The sequence below is a fragment of the Amblyomma mixtum genome, chromosome 2, assembly GCF_055824585.1.
Source record: "Amblyomma mixtum isolate Tamu chromosome 2, ASM5582458v1, whole genome shotgun sequence".
Classification (NCBI taxonomy): Eukaryota; Metazoa; Arthropoda; class Arachnida; order Ixodida; family Ixodidae; genus Amblyomma; species Amblyomma mixtum.
The window spans coordinates 203285922-203312704 of record NC_143013.1 but is presented as its reverse complement, the minus strand read 5'-3'; the positions used below and the strand labels follow the sequence as shown (position 1 = coordinate 203312704).

Below are 26783 nucleotides of genomic sequence, written 5' to 3'. Positions count from 1 at the left end.
ATACAAAACACCGCTGCACATGAAATTGATTTACACCGATGAAACAAAACAACATTTGTATTTTTCCACCGCAAGCGCATGCTCCTAACGGGATGATGGAACGATGTTTGCGGTGATAAAAACAGAAACTTCTTGTCGGTAATGGAAAATGAAGAATTGCTTGTACACCCACCCAAATCTTTACCTGGCGTGCGTGACGGCCGCTTTTCAGCCCTCCTGCGCTTTGCTACGAAGCAAACTTGCGGAAAGCTCAATATTACGCAAGTGCTTTGTGATCCTGTGCTTAGATTTGATATTTTCGCAAGTTTGCTACGTCATAAGCTGCAGAAGCACGGAAAATGCGGCTGTCGCGCACGCCAGCTAAAGATTTGGCCGGTCGTAAATGTGCATGTCTGCTTATACTATCTGATTAAAAGCCCTTCAAGCAGCTCACCCTCATGTCTTGATTTCCCCGACCAAGACTACTACCGAGGTGAAACCCAGGGGAACACTGGCAGCAGTCCTTCACATGAAAGGCTAAATTGCTTCCCGTGCAAGTGCCCAAAGTTCGTTCAGCCGTTCCTGTAGGCACGCTCTAGTTCGGTCAATACAGATTTTGCCGCAGGAGAAATGGATGGAATACACAACGTCCACTGCGCACATAGTGAGCACCGTCTGGCGGTTCGTTTTGTAATCTTCAGTTTCCCCCTAGCCACCAGAGATTCGGGCACACAATATGGAAACATTGCGAGGACCAGAAAACGCCAAAGTGACACCAAATTTTTGTGCAGCTTTTTTAGTCCATGTGACGTCTTGATGTAGTAAGGGAACACTTCAGTCTTCTTCCTACCTCTTTCATTGGGCTTGCAGACATTGAGGAAAGCTTTTTCACATTTTCCCCTAGCATTCACTCACTGCCAGCAAAACCGAACCGAAGGGCGAATCCCGGAAGCCGTAGAGCGGTCCACCTGCTCCGCAGACTTTGTGGCCTCACATGCGGGCAACTTTTCATTAAAGCATTCAAAAAGAAGAAATTCGCGATGGTTCGCTTCACCAACTTTGAATGTACGGATTCATACGGGAAAAAGGCATTTTTATACTTCGATGCATATTCCCAATACAGGCATCAGAAAGGTAAAAAAGCCGGTTCTAGGAACCTTCTACAACTGGCTAGGAACCTAGGAAATCTAGGAACCTTATGGCAGTCTTTTCACATGGAACCTCTTTCGTAAAAAACAGGTTCTGAGAACTGTCGCAACGGTCAGCTGGGAGCTTTAGTTAAATTTAATATTCATAAAAACTCATGCACATATCTAAATGTCTTGAAAACACGCCTCTCCTTAAGTGGGCTCTGTAACATCGAGCTAATCTTCGCTAAAATAAGTAACAAAGAACTAGCGCCACACAGGAGCCAAAACAGATACGTCGGTTTCGTACAAGTTGACATCGTGGTGTACAATCGTTAAATTCAAGTACACCTTCAAAAATCCAAGGAAAGATTCCAGAGTGATGCCGCACTCATTCTTTAGAAAATCTGTCCCAGTTCTTTCATTTAATTCGCGCACTGCTCTGAAAAGTTCGTCATGGTGCACAATAAAACTGGTCCTCAATGTCCTGTCGAAAAGTTGTATTGCAGAGCCACTCCACCAGTCTCTTTGAGCTGTGCACAAGAAAGAGATCCGTTTGCACCAGGCCCTCGAAGCAATGTTTCATGTTTTTATCACTTTTTGAGAAGAACCCTCTTCTGTGGCGATCAGCCTAAAAGAGTAACCAGGATTATGCGTCTTTGAGATGAAAACCACGCATAGGACGTTCTGATGGCATCTTCGAACTTCATTTTCCAGATGAGTGTATGAGGCAGCACACAACTTTGGGCTCAGGCTCGGGAGGCAACATAGCATTGCATTTGAAGGACTGCCGCAACTGCTCCCCTCTGCTGCACCTCGCTAGTATTATCGTTCGGGTGGGGGTAGGGGGGGAGGCAAGACTTGAGCGTGAGCTGCTGGAAGCGTTTTTAGTTATAAAGAAAAAACAGACACGCATAAGCGATACTTCAGTTTTCATCGCCAAAAAGCAGGGTGAGTTTTTGTCAACGTAAATATCTTTCCATCGTCTTGTTCGTAGAGTGCGCTTCCGCATTAAAAGAATTTAAATATTCTTTCATTCAGCGGACTAAATAAGCTGTAAGTCCAGCGGTGTTGTTTGTGTTCCTCCCGTGTCTTGTACTGCGACCGTTTTCGCTGGACCCACATTTTGCGCAATATGAGCCAACTAGCCCCAGTGATTTACGCTCTTCACATTAGAGACGCCAACCCGTAGCGCACACTTCTAATATGTATTTTCATCTCATGAGAATACAATCTGTACGCTAAAATACAATACAATCTATTGGATGCAATAAGAATCCAAATTAGAGGCTAAGTGACTGACACTAAAGTGGCAAAGAATGACCTCTTGTTCGCGGCAGGAGCCACGGGGCAAGAGACGATAAGATGCGCAAAGGGACAGTGCGCTTTTTCCGTCTCCTTCCTAGTGTCGTGAACGAAGGAATCCTCAGGTATCTGTTTTGTACTCGTGCATTATATGCTTTGTTTCTGTCGGGACAAAATTATCTTCAGTCAACGAGCTGGTGCGGCTCTTTCTAGTTCTCTTGCCTTCTTTCAGCAGCTTTTTTCGTTTACCGCATGGAAGAACACAGAAGGTCACGTGAGACGTGTGCTCGCAAGTGTCATCAATTGGTGGGCGTTCCTGCGCAGTGTGCACCTACGTGCACTTTTCATATTCAGAATTAGGTGCGCCGCACCGCCTAGAGTAAAGGCATTTTATAAAACATTTATGGTTATTACTAACAACCGGCTCCAGTATCTAATACCACCTGGTGCTGAATTGCAGTGGGCAAAAATTAAACATGCGCCACCGCGGTGGCTCAGTGGTTATGATGCTCGGCTGCTGACAAGAAAGACGCGAGTTCGATCCAGGCCGCAGCGGTCAAATTTTGACGGAGGCAAAATTCTAGAGGCCTGTGTACTGCGCGATATCAGTGCATGTTAAAAAACCCCAGATGGTCGAATTTTCAGAGCCCTTCACTACGGCGTCCCTCATAGCCTGAGTCGCCTTGGGGCGTTAAACCCCATAAACTATTAACCAAACATAAAAAGTTATATACTATAACTATTTAACCATCCTAGGAGCTAACACGATTCCTCTGTCTTCTAACGTCCACCGCCACTGGCGTTACTATGCCACAATGGCAATTCTTTTCCCACAAAATGTAAATTATAAATATCCGTGCGGGCTTCGTTTAAAACCAGGGTACAACTTAGCCCTAGTACTCCTTACATCAAGCTCACTTTACTTGTTGCGACTACACATAACTGAACTCTCATTTCCTTGCCAATGCCGGCACCGCAGCAACGCCATCGCCTACTACCTGCTGCGAAAGTACGCACCGGACTCGGAACTCTACCCCGCCTGTGTGAAGGGCCGCACCTGCATTGACCAGGTGTTGGCCTCCGCTTGCTGTAACATTCATCCTCACATGGCCGCTTTCTTCGTAAGTGCGTCTCTAGTGGTTTCGATTTCTTTTTGAGCGAGCGTGAGCCCGATGGCGCTGCGGTCGCCGACGGGAGGGGACGCGCTTCTCATCGGCCCCTGCTATTATGCCAATTAACGCAGTGTTAAAGGCCGTCCAGCAGGTCTCGGCAGCTCTCGAGAGGCAGCGACCGAGCGAAACCGAGGAGAGGGGGGCGGCACCCCCAGGAAGGGGGCGGCGGCCCTCTCGAACCCGCGGAAGTAGCGAGGGACGTACCAAGACCTCAAGGAGCACAAAGCACGAGATTGACGTAGTGGCCGCGTCGCGGTAAAAGCTTGTCCTCCCTGCTTGGAGGGAGCCTAACCGACTCTGCAGGCTTTCTAAATAAAAGTTGTTCTCTCTCTCTCTCAGCGTGAGCCCATTGAGCTAGACACGCAAGAATCCTGTAAATGCTGTGCTTGAGTCGCAACTAGGACTACAAATGCATTATTACACTGTCGATTGCAGGGCTGTTAAACAAACACAGAAAGCCCCACTTTTTTGCATCTAAAAGTGTATAAAACAAAAAAGAAAGCAATTAGACCTCATATGTGGCTTGGCAATATTCTATAAGCTGCGCCTGAAGTCATAATCTGGAGTGCTGCGCGCACATGGTTGCTTCACTATGCTTAAAAGAACTCTGAGGGCCTATTGAGCTTGGCAAGCATCGACTGACTACTTAATTCTAATGACAGAGGGGCCTCTCTCTTCAAATACGGAGGTTTTTGTAATTAAGCAAACAGAAAAAAAAATCATCTTGGTGTCGACCCACAGGCCGATTTCGTAAGTAAACTGCACGCCCCGACACCGAATTTCCGGAGCGGACCCGAGGGATTAAGGTACACCGTGAGTTAACTGAAAACATCGGCAACAAGTCCTGCTCGGCAAAGCCGTCGCGAGTTTGAATCGAGTGGGCTTAAAAATATTACGTTCAATTTTCACAGCCATCAATGCATTCTTTGTGCCGGACAAACATAGCATGGAAAGAAAGAACGAGATAATCAGTCTATAATCAGAGCAACAATTCGATCGAGTTTTCCTCAGCGCGTAGCTTTCTCCAGAACAACGAATTAGATGAATGGCGGCGCCACACTCACGCCAGTGTATGTCGCATTAGCAGGCGCGACTTCCTGCAAGCCAATCGAGGATAAGCTTCGAAGACCAAGTAAAACAGATTGAATCAACAGTTGCATACGGTGCACTTACACGAGTTCGTACTACAGCAGCACTAACCATGATAAGACATCCAATTTAAAAGTTATTCCACAATAGCGCGGTTCTTGAGCGAAGCCGATCAATATTTCAACCACCATTGTCGTTTTCACAGGGAATTTTGAACCGCAGTCACGACTTAGGGGCCCGGGCGTCTGCTTCGGCTGCGGGGGTGGTTGGTTCCAAGCCCACCGCCGGACATAAACTGGTAAAAATGCGTATCAGCGACCCCCGGCCCGATGCGTGGTTTCCTCAGGGGTGTGCGCTTGAAGCAGGCACCGCAAACCTCGCTGTGCTCGGTAGGGGGCAAACCAGTTTCGAATACCTCAGCCCGCAAAGGTGGTTCATGCCGCCGTGTTCACTGCATGCGGTTCTCACTGTCAACTAAAGGGTTACATACCATGCAATACATACGTAACATACCATACCATACCATACCATACCATACCATACCATACCATACCATACCATACCATACCATACCATACCATACCATACCATGCCACAGCCGCCGCGGTGGCTCAGTAGTTATGGTGCTTGGCTGCTGACCCGAAAGCCGCTGATTCGATCCCGGCCAAGACGGTCAGATTTCGATGGAGGCGAAATCCTAGAGGCCGGTGGTCGAAATTTCCGGAGCCCTTTACTACGAGGTCCCTCATAGACTGAGTCTATTTCGGACATTAAACCCTATAATCCATACAATGCTATGCCGTATCATACTGACCTCCTGGCACGTACGATTCTCTCATGTACCGAATTAAGGTTTCTCTCAACCATTTTACTTCAGTGTGATGTATTTAGTAACTTGAAGTATTCTTCTAGTTGATGCTCTTTCAGATTCATTCATTTCCAGGTGCTTTATTTCTGTACATGCAAATACGTTTGCCTTACAAAATGAAGTGAATATTTCAGCCCACCCAATAGTTGCATACCATTACGACAGCTTTCCTATTGTCCCCTTGTGAGGACACTAGGGTCCCCACAAGGCAAGTTTGAATGAACCATGACAATCTGTTCAAGGTATCATTTGTTCGTTTTAACATAAGTGGCCACATAAAGTTACGTGAGCAGGCTAGGAGTGCCTGAATATATGTCATATGCGTATAATGAATAAAATGGCTTTTCGGGGAGAACGTAATTTCAATAAATAATCTCATTTACTGCAGCATGCATGAAGTGCCCTTTTCGTCTCCTCTTTTCCTTGCTGTCTTCAGCAGCAACTGAAATTTGTGTTTTTTTTCCCTGGTTCTCGCTTTTCGTCATGCTCAGAGCGCTCTCAAAGTTCTCTTGCTGAATAGCAGTTTGTATCTATATTTTTTTTTACGCGGCCCTCACCACAGCGCATTTGCGTCTGGCACAGGCAATACACACACCGCGCCAATACCGGACCTTCTCTGCTGCGCGGTACTGCGTGTTCAACGGGGCGTCAGTTTAAATTTCGCCTTGGAAGCACTAAAGCCCTAGTCACCAGCAGTCACCAAGCAGCTTCAGCTCCTCCAACGCGTCTTTTATTCAACCGGAGGCCAAGCGCAGCACGCGACGAGCACATGATGCCAAAGTCTGGCCAGCCTAGACGTCTGCGCCGTGCGCAGGCAGGTGCGTAAGTGTCGTCGCTTTTCCACACTGGCATGAAAGAGTCTGCTGCAAGAAACCATGCCCCCGCAGTGCAGGCGTTCCGCGTTTTTTCAATGCGGGAAAGTTTCTTTGGGGGTGCTCTCTCTTTTTTTAGAAGCGTTTTATAGATTTTTTCCTTTTCCCAACTGCACCACGCAAACGCCCGTGGTATGGTTGCGCTGGATAACCGTGGATCGAGGTGGCTGGCACTTTTTTTCACATTGAATCACATGCGCTACCTAGCAAACCCCAGGTTGTTCATCGTATCCGAAAAACCAGCTGAGCAGAATTCGTCCTAACGGTAGTCTACTGTATTTCGTGTTGATTTTGATGCCCTTCGTAAATTATCTTGCATCCATCCCACGTCCGCACACAGCTACGGGCCGTTCAAGCAGAAACGGCAATACGGCGCGGAAGTAAGAACCCCTTGAGCAACACAGCTTAGAAAGAGGACAAGCGCCTTCCTTGCCGCATTTTCACGGAATGTTTTTCATTTTCTGGAGTAACCAAACAGTCAAACTACAGGCGGTGGCCAGGATGCAAGAGCCAGCAAAAAGGGACGGTAAGCAGATTTCTGGCTCTAATTTGTTGGCCTCGTGCGTAATATCACTGAGCTTCCAGAACGAGCGGTATTCTTTTCGCAAAAGCTAATGGCATCACTACGAACCCCCGAAAGATGCGACCGTAGTCTCCATCCAACAAATGCGAGCATTTGCTTGTCGCGCTGTACTCGAGCGATTTTTCTGTAAAGCTTCTTGAAGACAAGCGTGGTGCATTTTTTTGGTTCTTGAAAGTGGCATGGGATCACAAAAGAGGCACACATTAAAAAGGTTCTACACAAGGGCTACACACTACCAAATAGCTCACCGAAACGAGCAAACAGAGACACACAAAAATATAACGAAAGAGCAACGCTTTAGTCTGTCTCCATCAATATGCTTGTCTTTGGTAGCGCAAGTTCTTTTCAAGAGCGAGAAGTATCCTTCTAGGCTATATAACGCGACTGCTGAGGTGACATACTTGACCGCTGGTCATTGCTCTTCGCGTTTTCCCTTTTTCTATGCAGGTGCCCCGCTTCTTTGCAGGCACCAAGCCGACAGACGAAGAGGTGAGCTCCTTCGAAGAGAAAGTGTTCGGGGGACTCGAGAACCTCATTGGCGACAAGAAGTTCGCCGTTAGCGACAAGATCACTCTTGCCGACCTATGCCTCACTGGACACGTCACTGCCGCTCTCGAGGTAAGCACTATAACTAGGGGCTCTATTAGGCATGTGACATGGAGGTCAGCACTAGATGGCGGGCTAGTTCGCTACCCATGTCTATTTGATAACAGCACACAATAAAAAAACCACCGAGCACAGAATACAAAGCGCACATCGCCACTAGTTCATTGCCACGCAAAGCGCCTACATATGGGGGACGGGCTCGATGTATCGCTTCGTTTTTGGTATTCTTTCTGCTTGCGCATATGCGCCGAGTTTTACCCTTGCGGGCACAGTGCTTTGCAAAGAAACTAGTTGCAGTCAGCGGTCTGTGGTGTCAATTGTGTAGGTCCAAGTTTTTTTATTGTTCGCGGTGATCAAATACATGCATGAAGGTGCGTGGTTAATGTGACTTGTACGCTGAATATACCTGAAGGCACGTCTGCGATGAGCTGGAAACTAGCAGAGGCACAGATACCGTGCTTAGTTAGTAGAGGGTAAACGTAGGCAGGTGGAAAGTTAGTCGTTTTCAAGCGCACGCAACCATTTCGTCTACATTGTGCGCATACACTACAAGTGTGGCTGTGTACTCAGCACGCTGTGCAACAGCCAGAAGCATGTTAACGAGCTGACTGGCCGGGCTATGTGTAAAGTTGAGGGCCGTCACTCACTGAAAATTGATGTAGAGTTTCAGAAATTCATGCAAAGGACAAATAACTAATTGCGGGTAAATTCACATGCAGCCAAAGAGGACAGCGGTTATTTCCACATTTTTCGTTCAATGTTGCTGAAAACGTGTCATGAACCTGATTAGCTCAGTAACGCATGTCTGAGTAGTTGCAGCCGCCAATGAAACCAAGAGAGCACGTTTAGCGGTATAATCACCATTAACGTATTTCTTAATTTTGCTAATGAGTGCTCGCTACTTACTCTCTATAGCAGGAAGACAACTTTTTCTTCGGTGGGCTTATAGAAGCCGAGATATAATTTACTAGTCCTGTTGCTCATTCTGCCCACGGGCTGTTTCGTTGAAATATAGTAAACAATTTTTCTGTCCTCTACCTCTGCTATCTTAATTTAGCGCTGAATTACTTTAATAATATCGACAAATGAGCTTGCTGGTAATAGGTCATTTTAGGGGTAACAGCAGAGACGGATGAAAGACACAAAAAATATTACGGAACACACAGCAGAGCCCTGATTCGCTACTAAATTTTTATTGAGAAAGAAAACACAAACTTATAGCTACAATCACACGATGCAGCAGCTCTTGCGCACATGTTCAGAGTACAATCTCAGAAAGTGAGACAGAATGCTTGTAACATTCGTATACACTGCGTAGGCACGGCGTGTCCATATATGCAGAATTGTTCTTTCTCTAACTAGGATTCATATACATCTGGGAGTCCTCAAACTGCTCCTGACGTGGTGGTACAGTGGTTGAGAGATACGCCACGGCCCTGAAATGGCAGGTGCAGCTACCGATGGAATTTGTGTGACCCAGGTTGTTCTCGGACAGCCAAACGCAGTACGGTTTTGCTAGGCTCTGAACCTCCAGATTAGTACTTCCGCTCTAAAATGACATCACAAGTCAATGGCGAAACCCTTACAAACACAAAACAATGTCGATTACCTTGTAGTAGCGCAGAGATCTTGCACAAGCTAAATAAATAAAGACACCTCTGTCCTTAAAAACTGGCTATTTACAGTTTAGTCTTCTCTCCTTCGTACGCTGTCGGTTGATGCAACGTCCCATTGGCACAATGGCTAAGTCCCTTTAAACACAACAGCGTTGAAGGTCCCCCGTTCAGTGCAAAAGGTAGCGTCGCCCCGTCGGCGTCCGGCGTTGTTGAGGCGCGAACGTCCGTCAATTTTAATTACGACGTTATTACGTTATTTTTAATTGCAAAATTGACTAAACCATTAGAAAAATTGCATTTCAAAGTCGCAGCATGACTTAGACGTCAATACAACTTATAACAATATGAATTAAAATTTCTCTCAAAAGATTATTGGGGTCATTAGTTGGCAATGACACTCCTGACCGTTGGATAGCGAGTCAGGCATGCTACCTATAGGTGACGCCGCCAAGCTCGCATGTTTAGTTAGAACGGAATTTTATATATGTTTCATATGGCCTTTAAGATATTGTGGTAGCTTACGACTGTATCATAATGAAGGTGTATTAGATTAGAGAGGCGCTAAGTACGTAAGAAGTGATTAATCAAGTAGCAAAATGCATGTCGGTGAGGGGTGACTGTACGCGATCGACTATATGCTTAACACGTGACAATGGTGTGTCATTTGATCTTGGAACTTAAGTAGAGCACGCGATCAAGTTATACGCTATTGAGATCAAGTGGAGTCGCCAGTGTGACCCATTAACGATATTGCGTCCTACCCTTTAGGGCGGAGCTTAGGTATCCGCTAAATATTTGTTAATGGTAGTCACAACACCTTCCTCTCGGTAGACAGATATCTGTTGGTGTAGTGAAAGTGGCGGTGCTCAATTCATGTCTTCAGCTGAATGACCGTTTCACTGCTAACGACCGCTCAGCTTCCACACCACTTTACCGAACCCCCGGCTCAAATACAAAGAAACGCGAATTTTATACAGGGCGTAGAGGCTGAGAGCAAGTTTTGTTATTATGGCGGCATATTCATTCCTAATTGGTACCATGCTTCCTTTTTTACTTTTGACAGTGTGGATTCGTAGACAAAGCCAAGTTTCCCAAGCTTGCCGGCTACTACGAGCGAGTCAAATCTGAACTTGCTTGTTTCGACGAAATCTACGGGTCTGCCATTGCTATGAATAGCCACATTGTGGCTACGCTGAAATAGAGGTGACACACCTGTGCTGTACTCACCGTGTGCAAGCCTCATTGAATATACGAATGACTTAATAAAAGCGCTTGCTCTTATGTGACTTGAAGATCCTTCTTTTTGGTCCCTCTGGCAGCTTTAGTTTTCAGCTCTAAAATTAGACGTTGCTGAAACTGGCAACAAATGGAAAATTCGCATGATCTTCGATGTAATGCTCATCAGTCCAAAATAAGCAGAATGCCTCGATCGCACAATCAACAAGAAACATTATTTTACTCATGGCCTTAGGCAACGCGCTGGGTGTACATTACTGTATAGTCTTCAGCACACTGTCTGGAGCGCTCGAACACCGCCCTGTCCCAGAAACGACATGAAATTCTTAAGCAAGTATACGATTCTAAAGACAATGCTTCCACTCGATTGATGCAGTATAGACATGCAATTTCCCTTGGCAGTTGATCTGTCCCAATTAATATAGGAGCTGAATCAGGATGACACTTTGTTCGCTTCGCAGCACACCGCTCCAGCGCTCCAGAAAATTAAGCTGACAACAGTACAGAACACGCGGTAGTAAGCATGCCGTCTTGCAGTCAGGTACTTAGTCCATGTAAAGTTTCAAGAAATTTTAAATGTGTGGAAATTGGCAGCTTTATTCTTTCAGAAAAAAATGGCGTCTGCGGAAACAAAAAACGAGAACGCACAGTTTCATTAAGCATATTTGGTTTGTAACTCGGAAATGAGAAAAAGAATTCTATTTTTGCAATAAAACAAACATTATGCAAAGCCTTTTCAGGACACGATGGTGACGAATTGACCATACTTCAATCGATGCAAAGTGTTATACTAGCCTGACTCCTCACTGTTCGATAGAGAAACACCTAGTCGTGCACCTTTGCCTATGAGTAAATAAATCGCACAATGACCGTCTGACCATATTTCCGCCTTGCGTAATGAAAAATGGAACATATGAGATCTGCTAGATTGTAGTGATTGCTGGTGCGGCTTCCCACGGGTAGACATTGTTTCTCAATTTCCTGAAGAACAAGTGGTATTGTGTTTGATGCACAATAACCTGCTTAGTTCATGCTGTCGCGATTTCGAAGCCCTATAGGCGACCTGCGGTGCGGACCGCTGCACCGCAATACACCACGTACGATAGGAGCACGCATTTTTAGGCGCACTCGTAGTGACTTTCCACGCGACCTGTCTGCTCTAATGGCCTTGAGCATCCCAACTATGTCGAAACCACATGTGGCGTACGTAAGGCAACTGGGTTTTGTCCAGAGTACTTAAGAAAGAAAAGCCACCCAAACACGGGCCTCTAATCATCCAGAATATAGCTGTCCGTTTATCGCGACTGAAAAGACTGGCGGCAGTAGTTTTTAGGCCCTGAGTGGAAAGATTTCAGTGCCATCAGGCAATGCAGTATGCCTGTATTTAGCCGCTATGCTGAGGTTATCTGGATATCATAACAGGATTAACAAATCTGGCCGCTATACATTGCATAATCATGCCGAGTGTCATGAGTGCATTCGTTGGCAGTTGTCTTTAAATATTTTTGCTTATTTATTTATTCATGCCGCCGAGGGCAAGCGAACAATTCTTTCTGGACTGGCCTTAACTCAATTAAGTAGCTTGTTTTCATTACAGATGCAGCCGAATTCGTTCTGTGTTATTGAGCTGTTTCTTTGAAAGAACACTCGCAGCTTGTCGCCATATTTCCTGCCGGACTATTACGTGCGCGAGGTGAGAAAAAGATGAGCGTGACAGACCACCGTCGAGCAAACGTCCGCAACTTGGAAGAGGACGTACTTTGGTTTTTCCCTGCCCATAGTGATGTTTGGTACACAGCTTCAGTCGGCATCCGACGGCACTCCGCCGCAGTGAGGACATGGCGTCATACCTGTGAGGACTGCATCGCAAGCCATCGAAAACCGACCCGGCAGACGGAAAGGAACGTTGAGCCAGTTATGAGCGAAGAAGAAAAGTGGCTTCAGGTATCTATTTTATTTATTCATCTACTAGTCACAACTAACTGCTGTTACAGTGGGGCAAGGTAGGGAGGCGTGTAATGCTCGTAACCCTACATCCGAATGCGCGACGAAATGACGAGAACTTTAACATAATTTACAAAATAAAGCGGTCAACGTGAAAAATGCAGTGGACATGAAAAATGCTTGGAAAATGGAGGAAACGCCGCGACTATGCAAGCTGCATTTCGCACAAGTGGAAAATATTGGGAATCCAGCGAACACGGAAGTTGCACCTAGGTAGCCAATCGGCATTCTGAATCTGTCATTGACACGACGTGACATGGCACAATGATCAGTGGAATATGTCGTTCGAAGAAATAGCTGCAAGAGCAGAATGCATACCTCTGAACTGATAGATATCTTTTGGAACAGAGTCCCTGAAAATTCTGCCGTGCATTTCTATTTTGCGCCCTTTTTGCTTGAGATCTAGTCGAGCGGTTGTCTACGTAATGTGGCTCCATAATGTGTGTTTCATACATGCTGCTGATGCGAGAGTAATGAATGTTTTGCGGAACAATTTGAGCCGAAGCTTTGGTGTGCTGAGTGCTAATCACTCACATTATAACGAATTTTTGCAAGTGTTAATTGGCGTAAAATTTTTAAGCTAAAACTATTACCTAAAACCAGAACGAGCAGCTAAAGGCTTTTGCTAAAGGCTAAAAGCGTGGCTGCGAAAGACAGCCAAGTGTTTATTTATCGGTATTGGTAAGATGGTCCCCTAATGTGCATGCATGTTCTAAAACTGATCGCGCAGTAGTTTTCTTGGGCACTACAGCTGTGAGATTCTTAACGTCACATCAGCGATGCCTGATTCATTCTTTATTTATAATTACGAACTGGTGTCTTAGCTGTGGAAAATCCGAAACTCAGACTATAATGTCATCGTCAATATTGTAAAACAATTATTCCTTATCGGTAAAACATGCTGGATCATGTCAAACCTGTTGTGACAACTTAAAAAATTAAGTCGGTAGTAATGCGGTTGTCCAGAGCTGCAGTGGACGGATCCGGTTTAGTGGATAAAGCAGCACAATCCCTTTCGAAATACGTGCTGGTTAGGGTTTAACAAAGGATATGCATCGATATCTTTTACATTACACGAATTCAGATCATATTAAAGAAGTTTGCACCTCCCGCCTTGTGAGAAACAGGCTTAGGAAAGAGAAACAGGACGATAGTGCAGCTTTTATTGCGAGGGGCGGATTCACTAAATACTTAAAATATTAAAGCACTTTTTTAGTCATCAGGAAGGGAACTGTTATTCTCCCATAAAATATTTCCATATGGAGTTACTGAGTGTAAGCATGGCCACAGCAGTGCAACCGGCAGCCCATCAGGACCTGAAGCCTTAGTGGATACCCTGACTTTTCCATCAGTATAACAGTGCTACCACATTTGAACAGAATGGCATATGCAGGTTATGTCATAGTTTTAAGAGACCTCACTGGACTGCCACTCGTTACTGCCGGCTTAGTAAGCATTTAGTAAGCATTTAGTATGCATTTAGCTTTATCAGCAGCATCACGGATCTCATCATCAGCTTTCAAAAGAGGCCGAATAGATGTATTCATTAACATTTTTTAATTAATTTATTTTATTTATTTTTATTTATGAATACTGCAATCCCAGAAGGGATCTTAGCAGGGTTGGTATATTAATACAAAAAAAAGTAAAATTACAAGTACAGCTGTCAAAGTCTCAGGCAAAAGCTCAGATATAATTTTCTGTTTGGTATCACGTTCATCAATTTTAAAGTATATTGCCTTTTTCGTCGCTACGATATTCCTTCAGCAGCATCCTAAATTGAAGCCCCGTCTAGTCAAACCGCTCTCTCCAGACATATAAATGTGCGGCAGTAGAGGTTACTCGGTGCCGTCGACACAGGGGCGCATAATGTATTCATTCAAAATGGAATATGCATGACATAAGCATATGCATGTACATGAACTAAGGTTTAACCAATATGCGTTAAGAACGAAAAAAGTGTATGGTCGGATGAAATTTATCTATTGTTCTGAAATTGTTCTGAAGCTGTGCGCAGTCTCTTACTGCATTGGTTGCTCCATCAAAAAAAAAATGTTGCCTTGCACGTGGCATCCTCCCTTATCTATTGGCTGCTTGCCTACGCTGCCTTATCTGCCCTACACAAGTTCTACTATTCAACTGCAGCAACGCCATCGCCTACTACCTGATGCGCAAGTACGCACCGACATCTGAGCTGTACCCCGCTAACATCAAGGATCGCGCTCGTATCGACCAGGTACTGTCTTCAGCTTCGTGCAGCATTCAGCCTCATCTCGTGACCTTTCTAGTGAGTATGTTTTATTTTTAGTTCGATTTCAGTACTCCTATTCTTTTATTTATTTATTGGTCGTTCGTCGGGACGACGGGACAATGCTGACAGGGAAGCACTTTCCTTTCTGGCGTTTGCAGTATATCCCTGTAGACCATTTAACGAGTGTAGTTCGTGTTGTGCACATGAGATTGCGCCACTCGGATTACAGCCACCACAGGTATTCTCAGCCGGGGTTTGCAGCATTCTTGTACACTGCGAATCGCAGTTATGGCGCCTTCCTCTCAAGTCTGTTTTACAGGAGCGGCTGTTAATGCAAGCGTGTCCGACGATCTTTTACGGCGTCCGTTCCTGGTGGGCAGCACGCATTGCAGGGCCAGTGCATGAAATCTCGATTAAACAATGTTGCGCCTCGCTCGGCTCACGGAGGCCAGTGGCGAAATAAAAAAAAAACATTAAAAACTCTATCTCATCCTTCGCGTTCTAGGAGCTCGTACCGGTCTCAGGTCTTTAAAGAAGAAAAGCTCCTGGCAGATAACGTGTGATTCTAACCTCACCAAAGAGTTTCATAAATAGAGGAACAACATCTTCGTGAGGATTACGACAACGTTAGCACCGTTCTCAAGATTTCAATGTGCGCCGTTGGCAAGTTCAGCGAAAATGACACCCAAGAGCTAAAGTTGAAGTTCGTGCTAACGAAACTAAGATTAACCCTAAAACCACAGGATCCTGTGTTTCTAAATCTAGAAGCAGAAGCTCGCAGAAGACGACAAGTGGCTCATGATGCACGCAAAGAGGCGTTTGAGCTTCAGTTCAAACTAACGCTCAGGATCACTCCGTGCAATTTACTTACACTGAAAATTTATTATTTTTTTAGCTATGTTGACGTTGCTATGGCGGAAAAGTTCTCATTTATAAACGGCACAAGTGGATTTCAAAAATTTTCCTGCCAGTCTGTCCGAATTTTGAGCGTCCTTACTGAAAATGACGGTTTTCCGTTGTACTGAAATGACGGGCGGCGTACCCTGGTCACTTAGATCTGCGCCAAAAAATCTGTTTTGGTGCATGCATTTTACTTGCGAAATTCGCCGGTGATGGCGACACCCGGATTTCGTTTTTGTGCGAAAGCACTGTTGGCCTCCTAACCTGAGAAATGCCGGCATGTGGTGAAGCTTCTGAAGATAATCACATGATGAGGGGAATGGCGGGAAATAAACGAGGCTTTAAATGAGGATTTGATTGTAAAACATTTTATTCGCCGGGAAGAGCTTGGCAAGAGGTCGCGTTAAGTGGTCGAGAGTACATAGCCCTCGACGACTTTGTCAGCCCACTCCACCGCCAAAACTTGCGTTCTGGGGTCAGAGCTAGCCAGCACGGTCTCCCACCGCTCGAGAGAAGGAGCTGTAACTAGATCACCCGGAGGTGGCTCTATTTTGCAGTCCCACAGGATGTGATCGTAGGTAGCACGTTGGCCACAGTGTTTGCAGTTTGGGTTGTAAAGATCTGGATAAATGTGCGCGAGGAGTGATGGGGTGCGTATCGATCTCGTCTGTAGACGACGCCACGTAACCTCTTGTTCTTTAGTAAGTCTTTTGTCTGGAGGGGGGAAAATTCTCCTCTCTAATTTAAAATGATTGGTGAGATCATGATATGTGATCATTGAGTCCTTCTTGAAATTCAGGGAGCCAGACTCATCCACGGCCCGGTCGACGAAACCTCGGGCTTTATTGTGGGCTGCCTCGTTCCCCGGATTCCCCGAATGGGCTGGGACCCATATCAATTCGGAATAATTTGGTGAGAATTTGGTTGCGTTAAGGATTCTAAGGGAGGTGGTTGTAATTCGCCCTTTAGCGAAATTATTGATACCCATTTTGGAATCGCTGAGGATGATGCTCCCTTGGGTATGTGCTAGGGCGAGGGCTATAGCCGCCTCTTCTGCCGTTTCAGAGGATTTCGTTTTGATTGTCGCCGAGACGATGTGGTCACCATTCTCGTTCACAACCACAATTGCAAAGGCATTGGTATTTTTGTATTCTGCCGCATCTACATAAAGTGTTGCAGCGCACTGTCTGTATTTCTTATGTAAGCCTTTGGCTCGTGCTTGTCTTCTACCCTCATGGTGTAAGGGGTGCATGTTTTTGGGGAGTGGTTTGATTAGTAGGGCCGTCCTATAGTCGCGGGGTAAGTCTACTTTAGCATCGTTATTCGTAGGTTGAAAGTTAATTCCGAGCCTGGTAAGAATACTCCTGCCAGTTCTTGAATTGGCTAACCGCGCTGTTTGAGCCATTAAATGGGCTTCTTTCAGTTCATTGTAGGTGTTATGTATTCCTAACCTCATAAGCCTTTCGGTTGAGGCATTTAGTGGGAGTCCTAACGCAGCCTTATAGGCCTGCCTTATCATGCTATCCAATTTGTCCTTTTCTGCTTTCGAAAATTTGAGATAAGGGGTGGCATAGAGTATCCTGCTTAGCGCAAAGGCCTGCACTAGGTGGCATAAATCTCTTTCCCTCACCCCTTGTCTGCGGTTAGCTATGCGGCGGATTAATCGCGCCGTCGCTTCTACCCTGCGTTTTAGCTTAGTGAGTGTGTCAGTATTCTTTCCATTTGTTTGTAAATACAACCCCAGTATTCTCATGGTCTGTACCTCTTTGACAGATCGTCCATTAACATAGACGTTTATTTGCGGGGGGGATGTCGTGGTGCGCCTACCTCTTTGTTTACGACGGATCACGAAGAGTTCAGATTTTTGCTCAGAACAAGTGAGGCCGGATTCCCATACGCATGCCTCAATGATGTCCACTGCTGCTTGGAGTGTGTCTTCTATGTAGCCTTCGCATCCTTTTGTTACCCAAAGTGTGATGTCATCTGCATAGAACGTGTGATGTAGGTCTGGTATTTGTGCCAGTTTGGGGGGAATTTTGATGAGGGAGAGGTTAAAAGGAAAGGGGACAGGACGGAGCACTGTGGCGTTCCTTTACTTCCTAGTGTGATTGGGGCAGACTCTATTGTTCCGACCGTTATCACTGCTGTTCTGTTAGTGAGGAAGGATCGGATGTAGTTGTACGTCCTTTCTCCGGGGTTGATTTCTGACAAGTTTGTCAAAATGGCTTCGTGGGTGACGTTGTCGAAAGCTTTAACAAGGTCTAAACCCAATATTGCTTTCGTTCCTGTTCCCTCGTCAGCTTCAATTATGTCCTTGTTAAGCTGCAAGAGTATGTCCTGGGTAGATAGTTGGGCCCTGAATCCTAACATTGTTTCAGGTAGGAGGTTCATGTCCTCCGCATAGTTTTGGAGCCTATTGAGGATGACATGCTCCATGAGTTTGCCTAGGCATGATGTTAATGAAATTGGGCGTAGATTCTCAGTGCTGAGTTTCTTACCCGCTTTAGGAATAAAAGTGATTTTCGCGTGTTTCCACTCTGGAGGTATGTTGCCTGCATGCCAGTATTTGTTCATAAGGTCTGTAACTGCCGCGATCGACGTTGCGTCTAAGTTCCTGAGAGTATTTGTTACTTTGTCTGGTCCTGCCGCAGATGTTGTCCGCAGTTTTCCAATTGCGTACCAGACCTCTGCGTCTGTGATGTCTGCGTCTAAATTTGGATTAGGAGTCCCCCGGTAGTCTGGTTGTGTGGTACCATCATCCATGTTTAGATAACGTTCTGCTAGCTCTTTGATAAGGTCTTCAGTTGTACCCTAATATTTATGTATGAGTCTGTACAGTTGACTTTGTTGCGCGGGACGTGTTTGTTCTGGGTCGAGCAGGTGTCTTAGAAGATGCCATGTCTTCTTATTTCCGAGCTGTCCATTGACGCTTTCACATATTTGGTTCCATTGTTGTGTTTGGAGAGTAAGTGTATGTTCCTCGATTCGCCTCTCCATTTCAGCGATCTTTTTCAGCGATCGATATCAGCGATGAGGATGACCTTGACCACCTGGAGAAGTTAAATATTCCCGCTACTGGGTTTCAAACCGCAACGGAGCGAACGGAACAGCTTCGCTGGCCATTGCACGAGAGCACTGTGCTATCGCCGCAGCCGATCACGCCTCGTGTTAAAACTTCCACACTCTCGTGCAGTGCATTCCCATCGTTGTCTTCATCAACTTGCATATGTGACATAAGACACGAAAGGAAAGGAAAGGCGCGTTCAATCGTGCTGTCAAGTACGTGACATTGGTGTCCACCTGGAAAAACCGGCTTTCGCACAATATTTCTTGTTTAGAAATACTACACCACCAGCCATCTTTTTTTCTTTTCTAACCTATTGAACTTCGATTTTTGTTTAGAGAGATAGAGTGAGAAACGTTTAATTAACCTACCCAAGTCGGGGTTCGTTTTTTTTAGATAGGAGTAGTTAAGGTTCCTTCCTCAAGACAGTGTGCAGGTACCGCGGGTGCTGCCTCATGAAGAGGCCGTTTCGCCGAGGTGTCCAACCTAGGCCTGACACGTAGGTATGTTGCGAGATAGTGAGGTTGGTCTCCGTCACTAGAATTCCGTAGACTATCGACCCGGCCGACTGCAATTTGTCCTCAGTGCCCATTTCACATTCCACTCAGCATTTGCATGAACTGTTTGTAAGAGACTTTCGATCATGGAAGACGTTATTAATTTAAAACTACTCGTTGCCATGTCTATAGTTAGGCAGCATATACAGGCTGTTTCACCTAAGAATTGCGCAAATTTTTAAAGATAAGCTTTTTGAGTTACAGGACCGCTTTTTTCGGCACAGCACTGTGAGCGATGTAGTGCATGAGAATACAGCGGAGACGTGCTAACTAGCTAGCTGCTTAACCAATGCAGTATAGTTAACTTTTTAATTATTATTGTTCTGCTCCCTAATTACTGAGAGGGGTTTGGTTTGGTTTATTGGGTTTAACGTTCCAAAGCGACTAAGGCTATGAGAGACGCCGTACTGGAGGGCTCCAGAAATTTCTACGACCTGGGGTCCTTTAACGTGCACTGACATCACACAGTACACGGGCCTCTAGAATTTCTCCTCCAAAGAAATTCAACCGCCGCGGCCGGGATGGGATCGAACCCGCGTCTTCCGGGTCAGCAGCCGAGCACCATAACCGCTGAGCCACCGCGGTGCGTGTAGCCCACGAAAGTTATAACCATATCCGTTTTTAGAATTTCGAAAACATTGTTATCCTCGGCGCTGTGGCCCTTCACATTTTGACTTTCTGACGAGTTAGGCGCACTGGAGGAGTTGATTTGACTGGAGGGTTCTCGAAAACACACGTATTTCAGCACGATGTAGCCAAAATCTGTTGGGCCTCAGCGCCCAGGGTAAACTGAGTTTTTGAAATTTTAGAACCTTACACTGGGCTAGGCAGTCACAATAGTTAAGCAGTCTAACAGTAATAGTTAAAAAGTTAACTATTCAATACTAGTTAAATAACTTGGTAGTTAACACGTCCAAGCTATATTTTGATGTACTGCACCCCTGAAAATGTTATTCCGAAAAAAGTGCTCGTGTAATTCAAACAGCCCGTTTTAGAAAATTGTGTAAAGTCTTATTTGAAAAATCTTGTATACCTGCGGCGCCTTAACTACCAATGCAAAAGTACCAGCCTTGCTCTCATCTCACCCTAGTCTAACGACACATATTACCGATTTTTCTTCTAAACACGTGTACTAGGATTCCTTTCGAACCTGTTCGTTAGAGAAACATGAGATATCTAGGGAACACTTCGCAATAACGACTTCGAACAATGCAGCTAAGACTATTTTGAAGAGCTCACATTGGTGCAACTTGACCTTGGGGTCCGAATGATGCCGTACCTGCCACTGCGTGCTCCTTGTCGATTTCCTGGTGTCCGGGATTTAAGCCCCTCGCTGTGCTTTACGTAAGCTCAATACTTCTGAAATCGCACACATTCCTTGCACAGGTTTACGTAAAAGTTTCTGCATACGCCACATTTTAGTTTAGCAAGTTTAGAACGACAGTTAATGCTCCCGCAATAGACTCCTATGCCCTCCTTCCCTTATGTTTTTCTTTTTTCTTGCTTTAAAGAGCTTGAAGAAGGCAATCATCACCTTTAGAACTTTTCAACTTACTGTGTGCTCAATTTTTGCAGCATCGCAGCCGTAAGAACTGAGGCGTTAGCCCACAGTCTGCATTTAATATTCTGTAAACATTTTCAAAACTGCAATGTTGCGAATGCACAAAATTGAACGGCGGTCCGGGTGCTTCCTTTCGCAAGAACAGGTCGTATCAACCGCTGATTTTCTTGTTTTTTTGCAGCGCCCTCGTTTCTGGGAGAAGACCGAGCCAACTGCTGAAGAGGTCGCCAGCTTTGAGAAAAATGTGCTGAGAGGATTGGAGGACCTCATTGGCGACAGCAAGTTTGCTATCGGAGACGAGATCACCCTTGCCGACCTTTCTCTGATCGGGCACCTAATAATTGCCCTTGAGGTAAGCGCCGCAAATCATAATGGAATCTCTTGGTCGCCTTTCAGGCAGTGATAGCCGCGAAATATGCTGTCGCTAACAAGTCACACATGTTCGCAACTACATCGATTTTGAAGCTATCGACACCGGAGATAAGGACAAGGCTTCGATTAAGCAGTTCATGCTTCTGTTTCCAAAACAACATGGTACTTCTCAGAAATCAAGATTTATTCTCGAAGCGAGGAATGTTTCTCCTTTTGCCTTGAACTTTCTTCAGTTCATGTTTTCTTTGTCTATGTGCATAAGATGCATCTCCAACTGGTGTAAAGCCCATGTCGAAGCCTGTAGCGGTACGTTTTGGTGGCATATCGAGCTAGTAGATATCTTTGGCCCGCATATAAGCACTTTTTACAGCTATAGATATCCTGTGACAAAAGGATTGTGCTTTCTTCCGCATTTAAAACCCCCTCATGAATATTTGAAGTCAGCAAATGCAGAGTAAAGCTTCTAATGTTTAAATGTTGAATTTTTTCCACGTACCTAGACCTAAACTTAGAGCAATCCCTACTGATGCCTTTCCATACGAATCGCACCAGCAGATCTGAAGAAATAGGGAGTCCGTACGATACCATACATATACTGAAGCTCGGACGCTTTCCATAACCATTTGTGCGCTTTGCACCTGCTTTCCATTTTGCTTCGGCATTAAGTGTATGCCGTTCTGTGACGTTCATATGTGTTCCGACCTTTCCGTGTAGTGATCCGGACAAACCCCATACGATCTTTATAATTTCTCCAAAAGCCGCACAAAACACACACCGAATAATTGGAAAACTGATACGAAATAATTCAGAAAGGCATGTGTGAAATGTTTATTTCTCTCTCAACACGCATGCTTCCTTTTAAAAGGCCGCCGTGTAAAAAATTAGGGGGGGGGGGGGGAGCACTTTGACGATATAATGGTTCTGAAGCGAAAGCCTTCTCGCGCCGATTTGACTGCCTCAGTCGCTGATGACTAATTAATGACTAATTACTAACCGATCGCTAATCACTAATCAATGACTAATTATTCAATAATCAATAACTACTCATTAATGACAAATTACTAACTGATGGCTGGTTACTACTTAATGGTTACAGCATACTATGCCACGATTAACTCAATCATTTTGGTTAAGGTGTATTACGCCGCTGATGACGTCGTCAGGATGATTGACAGCTATAGCGTGACAGTTTTCGCGGACGAACGGACGGCCGGACGGATGGAAAACGAGGAGCCATTAAAAGCTTTCGCCCTAAAAAGCAGCGATATGCAGCTTGGAGGCCCCACTGCGCCCACAGACGCAAGCAGCCTGCTTAGCGCCGGATACAACAGCAAGCTGTATGCACCATTTGGTCAACAGAAACAAGCACACAAAGAGCGCATTTACTTAAAATGTTTCAGTCGACTTGTCTGTCTGAGATGATGAAGCAGTGAAATGAGTTTCATAGGATGGCCTTTCATGATTGACACAGTACTTATCCTCAAGGGCGTTAAGGGTACTGATTCCATTTAGAAATTTGTACAAGACAACGGTATACCCCAAGTATTATGTAGGCGTATGGAAAAAGGAGGAAAAAAACGCTTAGTGCATTACTGTGTTATACCTATTACAGGTATATTATATATACTTAAGCATGAAAAGGCAGAACGCCGTTTAGGCTTCATAGCAGAAATATCAATAAAGTAGGTACCGGTTTTTGAGGCCACTGCACGTTGACGATAACTCTGATTGAGCGCTTTTGCGGCAGCACTTATTCGTATGCGTTCTCTGCGATGGTAGTTACCGGAATAATCCCAAAATATGGGAGGGATCGTAGTAAAAACGCTTTGAGTACTTATATCATAAACACAGTTGGCAGGTTCAGTCTACTGCCAAATATTACGCCAGTTACGTTCTTTATTTTGTTTAAAACCTTATCACTTTGCACATCCGAGCTTAGAGCATCCGAAACGATTACCACATACCTTACGCTCGATAAGACTTCATCATTGTTTTCGCCAAGCGAAAGATGCAGATGCGTTTATTAAATTTCTTTTGCTTGGAATAGAGGAACTTTTCTTTTTGTTACGTTAATTTTGAAATAGCACTCTGGGGAAATTTTTAAAAGCATTACAGAAATTCGTTATCACATTCCATGAATTCACCTATAGTTTTGCCACTGGTAAGCTTTGTTTGATTACCAGCAAACACCGTAATATTTACTGAAGCATGAACTGAAACTCTATCGATTATATACAAGGGGAAATGAGAAGGGACCTAAAATGCGGCTCTGCAGAACAACGGCCGCTTGATAGAACAACATAATTGATTTTCTCCCTGTTAGAAGAAGCACTTTAGTACGATTATATACACGGGGAATGGGAAGAGACCTAAAATACGGCTGTGCAGAACAACATAATTGATTTTCTTCATGTTAGAAGAAGCACATTAGTTTAGTACAAATTGTTTAGAGAGCTTTAGGTGCCACTCTATTAAGAAAGACTAGAGCTTCTAATGTCATAATTTGTTAACATTAATAAAGGTGGTGGTTGACGTTATAAATTTTTTTTCTGAAATCTTTGTATCTACCAGGGATAAAGAGCTTTTTCTTTTTTAAATGTCCGTATTATTATTTACTTTTGTTTCTTCAGTGACAACTGAGCAGAACTTTTTTGGTTGAACGCAAATTCTCATATACTAAAAACTGCTTAATGAGGAATTTTTATTCAGAGTTGCGCATAATATTTTCTCCCCTGCTTAAGGCTGAATTTGAAGATTAGAAACTGGCCTGCAATTAGATATTCCTCAGATTTCAGGTTTCTATGTTTGCATGGAAAAAAAGCATGGGGGCATTATCTTGTTCCGGCAGATATGGGCGTCATTCTAATTGGCGCATCTGTGCTGTGTCTTCGTCCACTGTCGTTGTCTTGTCGTTCGGCACACAGGCGTATAGCTGCACGGGCAATACCCACCTTTTGGCATCCATACAACTTCCTGTACACGCACACTCCACCACCCATTATTCTGTTTTTGAAAGTTTTCTTTTTTCTTTAAGGCGGTAGCAGTATAGTCATTTTACGGCCAAAAAGCCGTGGCCTTTGCGTGTGCGTGTGGGAGTTGATGTTCCCTTTTGTGAGGAAATCCGTGCTCCCACAAGTAAAAATACATCGCCCATCTACAGGCCTCAGCCCACCACCTACCCCTTCCCAAATACGCCCTCCAGAAACCCCATCCGTCCAGCTTACCTTATAGAAGGATTCCGCACACTCACCTAAAGCTATCCTCTAGAATCCAACACGCACCTGATGCCCACGCAGCCGTAGAAACGAAAAGCGGCCGCGAAATCAAGTTGCAATACGCATTGAGAAGCTCAAACAGAAGCTTCTGCGAGTTAGAAACAGTGCGAATATAGACTGGGACGAAGCCTCGCTAGTCCTTGTGTGTCTCCCTTCATAACCGTCTGAATTCGCGCTGTTTGTACGCAATGAGAAGACCATCAATGTGAAAGCGAAATGTACAACCAATTCTGATAACGAAGATTTGTCTCATATTGAATGACCGCATGGCCACTTCTTTAAAGGGCCATTTTTCGCTAGTTTCAGTAGTTGGGGGGTCTTCCACTTTATGGGCAGTTTCCAACCGGACGGTCAGGCGACGTCTGGAGTCACCAAGCCCCACTCAGTACATGTCCTCAAACATTTCTTTCCCTCTTCTCGGCTTTGCGTTTGACAATTTGTGCGTGTCCCGTTGGTGGGTTCTTGATAGCCCTTTTTGGCTTCGACTCTTGTGAGAAGATAGAAGGGCGCAACATGCATGTTGTGAGGACCATTCTATTTGCCGTCCCATATCCGGGATTGGTGCTCCCCCACTGCCACTCCTATTGACATAACAGTTCGCTGGGGGCGGTGACCACCAGTCACTAGTGCAGAATTCTGTGAAACCACCCACTTAGAAGAGGGACAAAGGCATCTTCTTACCTGCAAGGCGAAAAGATTGTTGTATGCGTGGGAACCGCAGCTCTCACAAATCGGACCCTTGCTGTTGCCTCTTGCGCACCAGATACTTTACTTATATCCGGGTGCCTGAAAGATTTTACGATATGACTGTGTTTGCTAGCCTCGACCAGCATTTATTGCTAACCACGAGGAACGCGCGGCGTGAGTCCGGCGATCGCGGTGCATGCAATACCAAGGTGTGCGTCATGCTTATTTTCCACTTGTCGCTCATCTGCAGTAACACCGTGCAATACCGCCCCGCTGCTGGCAGAGCGTATGAATACAACCAAAAAGCTTCAGCCTATGGGCTGTTGCGCCATATCGAGCACTTCTCACCACCACGTGTTGAAATATAACAAACGATACAGAGAATGCGAATTCACGCAGACCCGGTGATCGCACCATGCATTCAACTGAAGAAATAGTCAGCCCTGATCTTCGCATAGCTTTCTAATTCGATGTCATAAGTTGTTTTGTCAAGCATTTCAATAACTGTAATTAACGCGCTTGCACTGATCGCGCCCATTTTCCCCGGGATTTTTACTTTGCTCACTTCAGAAAGGAGGCACTGAATTTAACTTGCAACTTTCCTGCAAAGTTATATGCTTGTATCTGTCGTCGCTAATTGAAACAGGCTAACTGGGGAGGGAGGTTCATGGCGTGAACGTAAAAAGAAGAAACAACTGAAATACATTGAAAAAATCTACAGTTTTCTGAAACCTCTCCTTGAAACACTGAGTTCGTGAGGCAGGCGCGCAGGAGAAAAACACCGCAAATCTTAAGTATATTTCCTTGTAAACCATGCCATTGTACTTCAGCACGTGCTTTCTTTCAGTGCAGTTGAGCTGCGCATCCCAGCATGATTCCTTAGAGTGCACTGAAGTAATTCGCGTCTTATGTTATAATATTGTTCAACCTGTGTTGTGTTCAAAGCCGCCAATCATGCACTTCCGTACTGCTTCTCTTACAGAACCGCTCCATCCAGAAGGCGAAGTTCCCCAAGCTAACCGCCTACTACGAGCGTCTCAAGTCCAAACTTCCTTACTTTGAAGAGATCCATGGCCCTGCCATAGAGTTTGTCAAGCAGGTCTGGGCCAAGCTGAAGTAGAAGTCATCGTCCGTCGGCCTCGAAAGGAATTAAGGCCTCGCCGTGAGGCGATTCATTAAACAGCGACCATAATAAAGTGCATTCCTTTTTTTGAGCTATAAGTATCTGAAAGACTTTCACAGCGGCTTTATTTCGGCACACTGAGAGCAATGGTCCAGCCAGGCGTCGTCTTGAAGTTGATTTGGTATTATCACAGTGGAATGGTAGAAGCAAATCACCCTCGCTACTCAACTCTAATTTCACTGATCGATCAGGAGAAGCAAACTCAATCTTAGATCGACTCCAAAAAGATTGTCACCGCAACACCTGGAAGGGTTGTCACCTTGAAAATTAGTAATAATAGAAAGTGGACAGAATTGCTGAATACTGGAAGTTTCATTCCAGAATACACGGCGTCATGCGAGATCATGCAAGAATGTTGGTAACAGGAGGTTTCATTCACGGTCATTCGAATAAGCCAGAACTTAATGAATTCTGTTAAACTGTGTAATGTGTTTTCAAGAGAGCGCTGCTTCAAATAGATTTGCGCATCTCAGTGC

The 26783-nt window shown here is 45.0% G+C and overlaps 2 protein-coding genes across 3 annotated transcripts in view; both read left to right on the top strand.

Moving 5' to 3' along the window:
* LOC149362275 (glutathione S-transferase 4-like) overlaps window positions 1-10503 on the top strand; it is a 28565-nt gene extending 18062 nt beyond the window's left edge. For both annotated transcript variants that reach the window (XM_089572966.1, XM_089572967.1), the window contains 3 exons: window positions 3391-3532; window positions 7443-7613; window positions 10281-10503. In XM_089572966.1, coding sequence (XP_089429092.1) covers window positions 3391-3532; window positions 7443-7613; window positions 10281-10418 — 451 coding nt within the window. In that variant the 3' untranslated portion in view covers window positions 10419-10503. The remainder of the gene's footprint in view (window positions 1-3390; window positions 3533-7442; window positions 7614-10280) is intronic.
* Window positions 10504-12291: 1788 nt separating this feature from the next.
* LOC149362274 (glutathione S-transferase 1-like) lies at window positions 12292-26336 on the top strand. The gene is made up of 4 exons (XM_089568252.1): window positions 12292-12305; window positions 14603-14744; window positions 20972-21142; window positions 26107-26336. The coding sequence occupies exons 1-4, from the start codon at window positions 12292-12294 to the stop codon at window positions 26242-26244; spliced, it is 465 nt and encodes a 154-aa protein (XP_089424378.1). The 3' UTR covers window positions 26245-26336.
* The last annotated feature ends 447 nt before the right edge of the window (window positions 26337-26783 follow it).